The following is a 12,970-nucleotide window of genomic DNA, read 5'->3' as shown; positions in this document are numbered from 1 at the left end:
CCTTGCCCACTTGTCCCCATGTGCCCCTTGTGTCAGGCTCCCCTGCCCACTAGTCCCCTTGTATCCTTCTCCCCTGCCTCCTAGCCCCCATGTGTCCCCTTGTGCCTGTCTTCCTTGCTCCCTAGCCCCCCTATGTTACCCTTGTGCCTGTCTCCCCTAGCCCCCTTGTGCCCTCTCCCCTGCCCCCTCGTCACCATTTGCTCGTGTCTTTCTCACTGCCACTGTATGGAGGGGCTGCATTATACTATTAGGGGGGCTGCGTTGTATTCTATGGGGGTTACATTGAGTTGTATGGCAGGGCTGCGGGGGGGCCCATTTGGAAGTTCGCATCGGGGCCCCTAACTTTGTAGTTACGCCACTGATGACCACGATCATGTATAATACAATGACTGCACTATCATATAGGTAACATGTAGTCGCACATACCTGTATAGCACAGGGTTTCTCAAAATTCTCAAACTCATGTTGGAAAAGAGTAAGAAAACATACTTGATAGTAAATGGATGTGTTGTACCTTCCTTTAGCTGGTTGGTATACAAGCTAATCTATCAGACACTGAATTGCCTGTTATTCCCAGAATCACTTCTGATGGTAACAGAAGTGATTTATGGTTAGAGAACAACTGGTAATCGGATTCCCCATGGTATGGCTCACTAGGACTTATCTATTGTACTTCAGTTTCCAATATTAATATTACAGCCATATTATCTTGTCTTATAATAATGTCAACATCTGACTCCTTCTCAGTGTTCAGTTAGATTATTAATATTTTAGAGTTACTGTTTAATGTCTTCTTTATATTAAATTGTCATTGGTATTCCTATAAAATTGTTAGTTGAACAACATGGTGGACCATAATTGCTCTTTACCCTGCACATCCTTAACTTCTTCATGAATTTTCATTTTTGTGCTTTTGAGTATGAGGGTTTGATTTTTTCAGGATGGATTGTAATTTTGAATGATGCTAATTTTAATTTTTCAAAATATTCCAAAAGAGGGGGAATTTAATCATTGTTTTTTAGGTTTTATTTTTACATCGTTCAAAGTGCTCTAAAAGTGACCTTGCAACAGGATTTTCCATGTAAGTTTGACTCCTTTCAAAATTTTATATATGTATACAGTGGACAAAATAAGTACCGGTATTTGATACACTGATGATTTTGCAAGTTTTCCCTCCTACAGAGAGTGGAAAGGTCTGTAATTTCTATCGTAGGTACACTTCCATTGTGAGAGACAGCATCTAAAAATAAAAACCAGAAAATCACATTGTATGATTTTTAAATACTGTATATACTCGAGTATAAGCTGAGCTTTTCAGCACATTTTTTGTGCTGAAAACGCCTCTCTTGGCTTAGGCTAGGGTCACATTGCGTTATGTGACCGCGTTTAACGGACTACGTTACACCGCGGCATAACGCGGTGTAACGTAGTCCATTAACGCCGCCATTGCCTGTAATGGCGAACGCAGCGCTAGCGCACGCCCACATTAGGCGTGCGCTAGCGATGTGCCGTCATTTGAGTGACAGACCGCGAACGCTGCTTGCAGCGTTCACGGTCCATTTTTCGCTAGCGCAGATCGGGGATCTGCGCTAGCGGGAACGGCTAATGTGCTCCCTTTTGGAACATTGCGTTAGCGCTATGTGCTAAACGGACTGCCCTAACGCAATGTGACCCTAGCCTTATACTCAAGTCATTGTCCCAGAAGATGGATGGGGAGGGACAGCGGGTCTCAGGAGGCAGGAGCCGGCTGCTGCGGCTAACTCCTGCGCCCACTGCTAAAGAGAAATGAATATTCACTGCACTGGCAGTGAATATTCATTTCTCTGTAATAGTGCGCACAGTGTCATCCGCAGCCGCTGACTTCCTGCAGCTGCTGGGAGATCACGGGTGCCTGCTACTTAAGAGAAATGAATATTCACCTTTCTCCTCTCCCATAGGCATGGAGCACAGTGAATATTCATTATCTTAAGTAGCGTGGACACGTGATCGCCTGGCCGCAGCAGTTGCAGGCACTGGAACAAGATGCTGCAAGCGAGCCCAAGGGACTTTAAGTAGGATGTTTTTATCTATCGCTTCATTGGGGGACACAGGAACCATGGCTGCCACTAGGAGGCTGACACTATGCAAATAAAAAAGTTAGCTCCTCCTCTGCAGTGTATACCCTACTGACAGGAAGTAGGATATTCAGTTTAGCTTAGTGTCCGTAGGAGGTGTACACGGGTCTTTCATTAGACCCATATCTACCTCAGTGTGCGTCGTTTCTTTTCAGGTACCTGGAGGGATACAGAGTGAACAGTCACCACTGTACTCCCACAAAGAGACTATGAGTACGGCATGTACTGCCACCCCGTATCCTCATAAGTCTACTCGGCAGGACCCCAGCCCCTAACACAGTAGCGTGTTCAGGAAATCCGGACCCGTCCTAGCCCCGTCTTCCACCCACTCGCCCACTAGAGCCTGTTGGTTGAGAAGACGAGGACATCCTTCAGCAGGTTTCTTTCCTGGATGTCATTTGCATTCCCTGGAGAATGAGGTACCTCTTCCCTCTTTCCCCAGGTTTTTCTTCCAAAATATAGAGATGAAGATGGTGAGTATGTCTTTTCTCTGGGTCGTCCGATTTGGCTTTCGTCCCAGGTCATACGGTCTCTCAATTGGTGGCTGACGTCACCCCTCATCTTCCAAGGTCGGTCCTTCCTTCCTGTTCACTGGCAGATGGTGACGACGGGCGCCAGCCTTCTCGGCTGGGGGGTGGTTTTTTGTCACCTGACTGTCCAGAAGCACTGGTCGCCACAGGAGTCTTCTCTGCCGATCAATGTCCTCGGGATACGGACCATTTTCCTGTCCCTCCTTCTCTCGGAAAGGTTTTTCAGGGGTCTGCCAATCCGAATTCAGACCGCAGTGGCATATGTCAACCACCAGGGAAGGACTCGGTGTTCCTTGGCATTGGCCGAGGTATCCAATATCCTCCTTTGGGCTGAGATGACGGTTCCGGCGACATCCGCGGTGCATATTCCCGGCGTAGACAACTGGGCCGCTGATTTTCTCAGCCGCGAGGGTCTCGCGGCAGGGGAATGGTCCCTGCATCTGGAAGTCTTCCATCAGATTTGCCATCGATGGGAGACTCCGAATGTGGACCTCATGGCATCCCGCCTGAATAGGAAAGTCCCTCAGTTCATCTCCAGATCCCGTGATCCTCTCGCAGTGGGCGCCGATGCTCTGGCCATTCCTTGGTCGCTTTTCGTGCTTCCCTATCTGCTCCCTCCCCTTCCTCTTCTTCCCAAACTGTTGAAGGTCAAGGTGGAGGGAGTGCCGGTTATTCTTGTCTCACCGGTTTGGCCCAGAAGGTCTTGGTTCGCGGAAATCGTTAACCTTCTTGTGGGCGCTCCCTGGAGGCATCCAGACAGATCTGATCTGCTGTTCCAAAATCCGATCTGCCACTCGAATTCTCGGTCGCTTAGTTTGACAGCGTGGCTGTTGACGCTGCGGTTCTGAAAGTGTCCGGTTTTTCAGATCGGGTGATTCACACTATGATCCAGGCTAGGAAATCGTCATCTTCCAGGATCTACTATCGGACCTGAAAGGCCTATTTCCACTGGTGCGAGTCCAATCATATCTCACCGATGCCCCTTTTCTCTTCCTTCTATTTTGGCATTTCTCCATTGGGACTGGACGCGGGTCTTGCCCTTACCTCTCTAAAGGGTCAAGTTTCAGCACTTTCCATCCTTTTCCAGAAGACGTTATCGTCCCGACCGCAGGTCAAGATGTTCCTTCAGGGAGTAGCGCATGCAGCTCCACCATATCGGGCTCCCGTGGATCCATGGGATCTCAATCTAGTTCTGGAGGCCCTGAATGGTTCTCCCTTTGAGCCTCTCAGAGAGGTTGCCCTGTTATTTCTGTACTGGAAGGTGGCCTTTCTTGTGGACATCACCTCCATCTGGCGCGTCTTGGAGTTGGCGGCCTTTTCTTGTCGCCCTCCTTTCTTTGTTATTCACCAGGATAAGGTGGTCCTGCGTCCTCCACCTTCCTTTCTTCCCAAGGTGATGTCCACCTTCCACCTCAATGAGGACATTGTTCTACCCTCTTTTTGTTCTGCTCCGACTCATCCTCTGGAGAGTTCATTGAACAAGCTAGTCCTGATCGGGGCATTGAAGGTCTACTTGGCTAGTACGGCTTCTTTTCGGGAGACAGATTTTCTTTTCGTCATTCCAAATGGACTGCGTAGAGGCCTGCCGACTTCCAATTGCTCGCTGGATCTGAATGGTAATTTTGGAGGCTTACCGGGTCAAGGACAGAGTGCCCCCTTCTGGGGTTAAGGCTCACTCTACCTGGGCAGTTGGCGCCTCCTGTGAGGTACACCACAGGCTTCCACCCAACAGCATTGCAAAGCGGCAACCTGGTCTTCCGTCCACACGTTCGCCAAATTTTACAAGGTCTATACCTACACTTTGGCAGACGCCAGCCTAGGTAGAAGGATCTTGCAGGCGGCAGTGGTGAGTTCTCCGACCTGATGGATGTCTGTTTTTCCCTCCCAGGGACTGCTTTGGGACGTCCCATGGCTCCTGTGTCCCCCAATGAAGCGATAGAGAAAACAGGATTTTTGGTTGCTTACCGTAAAATCTGTTTCTCGGAGCCTTCATTGGGGACACAGCACCCTCTCAAGTTGAACAGCTCTGTTTTATTGTGTTATATTGTTAAAGTATGAGTTTTCTCTCTCTTTTACATGTTGCTTCTCCTACTGCTTTCTCACTAACTGAATATCCTACTTCCTGTCGGTAGGGTGTACACTGCAGAGGAGGAGCTAACTTTTTTATTTGCATAGTGTCAGCATCCTAGTGGCAGCAGCATACACCCATGGTTCCTGTGTCCCCCAATGAAGGCTCCGAGAAACAGATTTTATGGTAAGCAACCAAAAAACCTGTTTTTTTATGCTTTTCTGATGGGAGCCATACATAAAAGGATAGGGCTGAGGGTGCCATGCATACCAGGATAGGATGAGGAGCCATGCATACCAGGATAGGGATGAGATGCCCATGCATACAAGGATGGGGATGAGGAGCCATGCAGACCAGTTTAGGGATTAAGAGCCATGCAGACCAGGATAAGGATGAGATGGCCATGCATACAAGGATCGGGATTAAATGGCCATGCATACAAGGATAGGTGCATACCCAGCTTATACTCGAGTCACTCTGCACTCATTATCTGTATTAATTGCACCTGTATAAAAGACACCTGTCCACACAGTCAGTCAATCACACTCCAACTTCTCCATCATGATCAAGACCAAAGAGCTGACTAAGGGCACCACAGACAAAATTGTAGACCTGCACAAGGCTTAGATGAGCTACCGGACAATAGGCAAGCAGCTTGGTGAGAAGGCAACAACTGTTGGCACAATTATTAGAAAATTAAAGAAGCAAAAGATGAATGTCAGTCTTCCTTAATCTGAGGCTCCATGCAAGATCTCTCTTTGTGGGGTAAGGATGATTCTTAGAAAGGTCAGAAATCATCCCAAGAATTACATGGGATGACCTGGTCAATGACCTGAATAGAGTTTTGACCACAGTCTTAAACATTACTGTTAGTAACACACTAAGCCGTCATGGATTGAAATCCTGCAGGGCACGCAACTTTTTGGTATCAACTCCACCCATCGGTTTTGGAGAAAGAAGGATGAGTAAAACCCCAAGAACACCGTCCCAAACATGAAGCATGGTGAGGGAAACCTCATACATTGAAGATGCTTTTCTGCAAAATGAAAAAAAGATTCTCCAGCGAATGTTATATATTTAAAACTTTACATTTATTCCATCTTCATACTAGTGCTTCCTTTTTATCTTACCCTCTTCTCTAGTATCTACTTTGTGTATTTGTGTGAAATGTCTTGAAACTGAAGATAAATTTACCGCTGTGGGGTTAATCGCATCTAAAAGATGTCTCCTGATGTGGTTTTTTTTTTTGTGGACCAGATGTGCACCCCACAAATTGTATTTTACAATCTTTGCACTCTATCAGTTATATTACTCCTAGTGAATTACAATTGATAAATATTTGTATAGTAAATTGTTGTCCTGTCACATTGGAACTTAAGGTACCGTCACATTTAGCGACGCTGCAGCGATCTAGACAACGATCCCGATCGCTGCAGCGTCGTTGTGTGGTCGCTGGAGAGCTGTCACACAGACAGCTCTCCAGCGACCAACTATGCGAAGTCCCCTGGTAACCAGGGTAAACATCGGGTTACTAAGCGCAGGGCCGCGCTTAGTAACCCGATGTTTACCCTGGTTACCAGCGTAAACGTAAGAAAAAACAAACAGTACATACTTACATTCCAGTGTCTGTCCTCCGGCGCTCTGCTTCTCTGCACTGTGTAAGCACTGGCCGGAAAGCAGAGCGGTGACGTCACCGCTGTGCTCTGCTTTGCGGCCGGCCGGCGCTAGTGCAGAGAAGCAAAGCGCCGGAGGACAGACACCGGCCAACAAAAGATATATAACAAACTATTGAGATGAACTTTTGTTAACCCCTTCATGACCCAGCCTATTTTGACCTTAATGACCTGGCCGTTTTTTGCAATTCTGACCAGTGTCCCTTTATGAGGTACTAACTCAGGAACACTTCAACGGATCCTAGCGGTTCTGAGACAGTTTTTTTGTGACATATTGGGTTTCATGTTAGTGGCAAATTTAAGTCGATAATTTTTGCGTTTATTTGTGAAAAAAATGGAAATTTGGTGAAAATTTTGAAAATTTCGCAATTTTCAAATTTTTTATTTTTATTCTGTTAAACGAGAGAGTTATGTGACACAAAATAGTTAATAAATAACATTACCCACATGTCTACTTTACATCAGCACAATTTTGGAAACAAATTTTGTTTTTGCTAGGAAGTTATAAGGGTTAAAATTTGACCAGCGATTTCTCATTTTACAACGAAATTTACAAAACCATTTTTTTTAGGCACCACCTCACATTTGAAGTCAGTTTGAGGGGTCTATATGGCTGAAAATACCCAAAAGTGACACCATTCTAAAAAATGCACCCCTCAAGGTGCTCAGAACCACATTCAAAAAGTTTATTAACCCTTCAGGTGATTCACATCAGCAGAAGCAACATGGAAGGAAAAAATGAACATTAAACTTTTTAGTCACAAAAATGATCTTTTAGCAACAATTTTTTTATTTTCCCAAGGGTAAAAACAGAAACTGGACCCCCAATGTTATTGTACAATTTGTCCTGAGTACGCCGATACCCCCGATTCACAAATTGATCCGTAAAATTGAAAAAGTACTTTTTTTTTCACAAAAAATTTCTTTTAGCCTCAATTTTTTGATTTTCACATGGGCAACAGGATAAAATGGATCGTAAAATGTGTTGGGCAATTTCTCCTGAGTACATCGATACCTCATATGTGGTCACAAACCACTGTTTGTGCACACGGCAAGGCTCGGAAGGAAAGGAGCGCCATTTGACTTTTGAATGAAAAATTAGCTTCAATCGTTAGCGGACAACATGTCGCGTTTGGAGAGCCCCTGTGTACCTAAAGATTGGAGCTCCCCCACAAGTGACCCCATTTTAGAAACTAGACCCCCCAAGGAACTTATCTAGATGCATAGTGAGCACGTTGAACCCCCAGGTGCTTCACAAATTGATCTGTAAAAATGAAAAAGTACTTTTTTTTTCACAAAAAATTTCTTTTAGCCACAATTTGTTCATTTCCACATGGGCAGCAGGATAAAATGGATCCTAAAATTTACACATGTGGGGGTAAACCATTGTTTGGGCACACGGCAGGACTTGGAAGAGAAGGAGCTCCAATCGTTAGCGGACACCATGTTGCATTTGGAGAGCCCCTGTGTGCCTAAACATTGGAGCTCCCCCACATGTGACCCCATTTTGGAAACTAGACCACTTTAAACCCCCAAGTGCTTCACAGAAGTTTATAATGCAGAGTCGGGAAAATAAAAAAACAATTTTTCTTTCCTCAAAAATTATGTTTTAGGAAGCAATTTTTTATTTTCACAAGGGTAACAGAAGTGCACCCCAATATTTGTTGCCCAGTTTGTCCGAAGCACGCTGATACCCCATATGTGGGGGTAAACCACTGTTTGGGCACACGTCGGGGCTCGGAAGGGAAGTAGTGACGTTTTGAAATTCAGACTTTAATGGAATGGTCTGCGGGCGTCACGTTGCATTTGCAGAGCCCCTGATGTGCCTAAACAGTAGAAACCCCCCACAAGTGACCCCATTTTGGAAACTAGACCCCCCCAAGGAACTTACCTAGATGTCTGGTGAGCGCTTTGAACCCCCAAGTGCTTCACAGAAGTTTATAACGCAGAGCCGTAAAAATAAAAAATCATTTTTCTTTCCACAAAAATTTTGTTTTAGCAAGCAATTTTTTATTTTCGCAAGGGTAGAAGGAGAAATTGGACCCAATAGTTGTTGCCCGGTTTGTCCTGAGTACGCTGGTATCCCATATGTTGGGGTAAACCGCTGCTTGGTCGCACGTCAGGGCTCGGAAGGGAGGGAGCACCATTTGACTTTTTGAACGCAAGATTGGCTGGAATCAATGGTGGCGCCATGTTGCATGTGGAGACCCCTGATGTGCCTAAACAGTGGAAACCTCTCAATTCTAACTCCAACTCTAACCCCAACACACCACTAACCCTAATCCCAACTGTAGCCATAACCCTAATCACAACCCTAACCCCAACACACCCCTAACCACAACCCTAACCCCAACACACCCCTAACCACAACCCTAACCCCAACACACCCGTAACCCCAATCCCAACCCTAATCCTAACCATAATCCCAACCCTAACCCTAATCCCAACTCTAATCACAACTTTAACTCCAACTCACCCCTAACCCTAACCATAACTCTAACCACAAGCCTAATCTTAACCCTATTTCCAACCCTAGCCCTAATTCCAACCTTAACTCTAATTCTAACCCTAAGGCTATGTGCCCACGTTGCGGATTCGTGTGAGATTTTTCCACACGATTTTTGAAAAATCCGCAGGTAAAAGGCACTGCATTTTACCTGCGAATTTACAGCGGATTTCCAGTGTTTTTTTGTGCGGATTTCACCTGCGGATTCCTATTGAGGAACAGGTGTAAAACGCTGCGGAATCCGCACAAAGAATTGACATACTGTGGAAAATACAACACAGCGTTTTCGTGCTGTATTTTCCGCACCATGGGCACAGCAGATTTGGTTTTCAATAGGTTTACATGGTACTGTAAACCTGCTGGAAAACTGCTACGAATCTGCAGCGGCCAATCCGCTGCGGATCCGCGGCCAATCCGCTGCGGATCCACGGCCAATCTGCTGCGGATCCACGGCCAATCCGCTGCAGATCCGCAGCCAAATCCGCACCGTGTGCACATAGCCTAATTCTAACCCTAACCCTAGTTCTAACCCTAGCCCTAACCCTAGTGGAAAAAAATATATATATATTTTCTTTATTTTATTATTGTCCCTACCTATGGGGGTGATAAAGGGGGGGGGGGTTCATTTACTTTTTTTTATTTTGATCACTGTGATAGGTTTTATCACAGTGATCAAATTGTACCTGGAATGAATCTGCCGGCTGGCAGATTCGGCGGGCGCACTGAGCATGCGCCCGCCATTTTGGAAGATGGCGGCGCCCATAGAGAAGACGGACGGACACCGGGAGGCTCTGTAAGTATGAGGGGGGAGATCGGAGCACGGGGGGATCGGAGCATGGGGAGGTGGGATCGGAGCACGGGGAAGCGGACAGGAGGACGGGGGAGCAGACAGGACGACGGAGGGGTGCGGAGCACAGGACAGAGGACTGGGGAGGAGATCGATGGCGGTGGGGGGGGGCAGATCAGGGTTTCCAGCCATGGCCAATGATATTGCAGCATCGGCCATGGCTGGATTGTAATATTTTCATAGGTGAAATATTACAAATCCCTCTTATTGGCAGTTTCACTTTCAACAGCCAATTAGAGCGATCGTAGCCACAGGGGAGTGAAGCCACCCCCTGGGCTGAAGTACCACTTCCCCTGTCCCTGCAGATCGGGTGAGATTGGAGTTAACCCTTTCACCCGATCTGCAGGGACGCGATCCCTTCATGACGCCACATAGGCGTCACAGGTCGGATTGGCACCGACTTTCATGAGGCCAATGTGGCGTCACAGGTCGGGAAGGGGTTACTGACCAAATACTTATTTTTCACCTTAATTTGCTAAATAAATCTTGCCAAATCATACAAGGTGATTTTCTGGATTTGTTTTCTCATTTTGACTCTCATTGTTGTGGTCTACCTATAATGTCAATTACAGGCCTCTCATCATTTTAAGTGGGAGAACTTGCACAATTGGTGGCTGACTAAATATTTTTTATTCCCCACTGTATCTATCTATATATTTATATATATAAATATATAAAGTGGGGAAAATTAAGTATTTGATACACTGCCGACACACTAAATATATATATATATGTGTGTGTGTATACTCCTGATCTTTGGTTTATGTCGCCATTTTCTGTGACCCAAATTTTTTCGAATTTATAAGAGTTGTATGAGAGCTTGTTTTTTTGTGTGTAAAGCACCAATTTTTATTAGTATCATTTTGCGTGGGTGCGGTTAAAAAAAAAAGAAATGACAATTCTGGTGTTTAAATTTATCTTTCTTTGTGGCATTTATCATGAGAATTATATACAGCAATTTATTTTTTTTAAACATTGGACTTTTATGAGTGCAACAATACCAAATATGCATATTTTTAAAATTGATTTTTATTTTGGGAAAAGGAGGTTTTCATTTAACTCTTATGCTTTGTTTTTTTGTTTTAAGGGTGTTGGGTTATATTTTTTAACTTTTTTTTAGTCCCCTTGTGGATTGGAGCCTGTTATCATTGATCACTTCTATTACAGATTCTATACAGTGAAATGACCAATCCTGTGTATGGGCTTAATTGTAATACCAAGATGGTGACAACGAGGGCCTTTAGAGAGAAAGGCAGTTGGGATGATTAGATATTACAGCAATAAAAAGTCAGAGTTTGACATTATCATCTTATTGGTTAAATATAGAGCGGCCTATGTCGTGAAGTGTAAATAATAATAATAATAATAATAATTTTTATTTATATAGCGCCAACATATTCCGCAGCGCTTTACAAATTATAGAGGGGACTTATACAGACAATAGACATTACAGCATAACAGAAATACAGTTCAAAACAGATACCAGGAGGAATAAGGGCCCTGCTCGCAAGCTTACAGACTATAAGGAAAAGGGGAGACACGAGAGGTGGATGGTAACAATTGCTTTAGTTATTTGGACCGGCCATAGTGTAAGGTTCGGGTGTTCATGTAAAGCTGCATGAACCAATTAACTGCCTAAGTATGTAGCAGTACAGACACAGAGGGCATGAGAACATGATGCGAGGAACCTGTTTTTTTTTTTTTTTTTTTTATATAAATAGGCCACACAGGGATCGTTAGGTTAATGCATTGAGGCGGTAGACCAGTCTGAACAAGTGAGTTTTTAGGGTACGCTTAAAACTGTGGGGATTGGGGATTAATTGTATTAACCTAGGTAGTGCATTCCAAAGAATCGGCGCAGCACGTGTAAAGTCTTGAAGACGGGAGTGGGAGGTTCTGATTATTGAGGATGCTAACCTGAGGTCATTTGCGGAGCGGAGGGCATGGGTAGGGTGGTAGACTGAGACCAGAGAGGAGATGTAGGGTGGTGCAGAGCCATGGAGTGCTTTGTGGATGAGGGTAGTAGTTTTGTACTGGATTCTTGAGTGGATGGGTAGCCAGTGTAATGACTGGCACCAGGTAGAGGCATCGGTGTAACGGTTGGTGAGGAATATGATCCTGGCAGCAGCATTCAGGACAGATTGGAGTGGGGAAAGTTTGGTAAGAGGGAGGCCGATTAGTAGAGAGTTACAATAGTCCAGACGAGAATGAATAAGTGAAACAGTAAGAGTTTTTGCAGAGTCGAAAGTAAGAAAAGGGCGAATTCTAGAAGTGTTTTTGAGATGCAGGTGTAAACCTTTATTACAGTTGTACAATCATACTAAAGTAAAATAAAATAATTAAAGTTACTACGGTTGAAAAGACAGATGCCTATCAAGCTAAACCAAGAGAAGGTGGAGAATGGAGATAAAGGGATGGTCGAGAGGCCCATTTTCACTCATTTATTCCCTTGTATTTATCCAGAGAAACATAAGCCAATGTGTAAATATTCTGTTGTTATACCCCAGTGTATCCTCTCATTTACAGGAGCGTAAAGAAAGTCAAGAGCAGAAACATAAGAAGGTCCAGGTTAAAGATGATCCTCCATGGAGTCCACCAGGAAAAACTATCCCATCAGGGAGATGATTGACTACAATCTGTTATAAATAGTTCTCATCCTCTTCCAACAAATTTTTTTATAGTAGTTTCTATTTGTTTATAAGGTATTTTTACATAAATGACTGATTTTTTGTGTATCAGAAATATTAAGTTCTCTCCAATAAAACTAAGTTTTGAAGAAATACTTCATTGATTGTAAAAATTATATATTGTTTTCTACAGTACACTTTTCGTGTTTACTATATTTGTAAAAGTCTTTAAATGCCTAAAAATAACATCTACAATACACTTAATTTTTGCACCGAGAAAATCAATATGCTCACTCATTGCAAAAAAGTTGCAGATTGGTGCTCAGAAGAATAAGCGTGCTTTTACATTGCATTCTTTGTCCCCGTTGGGGCATGCGTCCAAAATCCTCTCAAAATGAGGCCCGGACACATGCAATGATGGGGGCCACTAGACTGTAAGGCCGGCGTCACACACAGCGTAAAACAATACGGTCCGTATATTACGGCCGTAATACGCTGAAAAGTCCCGAAAAAAGTGGTCCGTAGCTCCTCCGTAGGCAGGGTGTGTCAGCGTTTTTTGCGCATGGCATCCTCCGTATGTAATCCGTATGGCATCCGTACTGCGT

General features: G+C 44.5%; 1 protein-coding gene across 2 annotated transcripts in view; it reads left to right on the top strand.

The window, feature by feature from the left end:
- Positions 1–12,520, top strand: part of MAP9 (microtubule associated protein 9) — a 286,412-nt gene extending 273,892 nt beyond the window's left edge. For both annotated transcript variants that reach the window (XM_069744116.1, XM_069744115.1), the window contains one exon: positions 12,265–12,520. In XM_069744116.1, the coding sequence (XP_069600217.1) occupies positions 12,265–12,363 (99 nt within the window). In that variant the 3' untranslated portion in view covers positions 12,364–12,520. The remainder of the gene's footprint in view (positions 1–12,264) is intronic.
- The last annotated feature ends 450 nt before the right edge of the window (positions 12,521–12,970 follow it).

The sequence above is a fragment of the Ranitomeya imitator genome, chromosome 1 (genome assembly GCF_032444005.1).
Source record: "Ranitomeya imitator isolate aRanImi1 chromosome 1, aRanImi1.pri, whole genome shotgun sequence".
NCBI classification, from domain to species: Eukaryota; Metazoa; Chordata; class Amphibia; order Anura; family Dendrobatidae; genus Ranitomeya; species Ranitomeya imitator.
The sequence above is the reverse complement of the archived record's forward strand: the minus strand, read 5'-3'. Positions and strand labels throughout refer to the sequence as shown.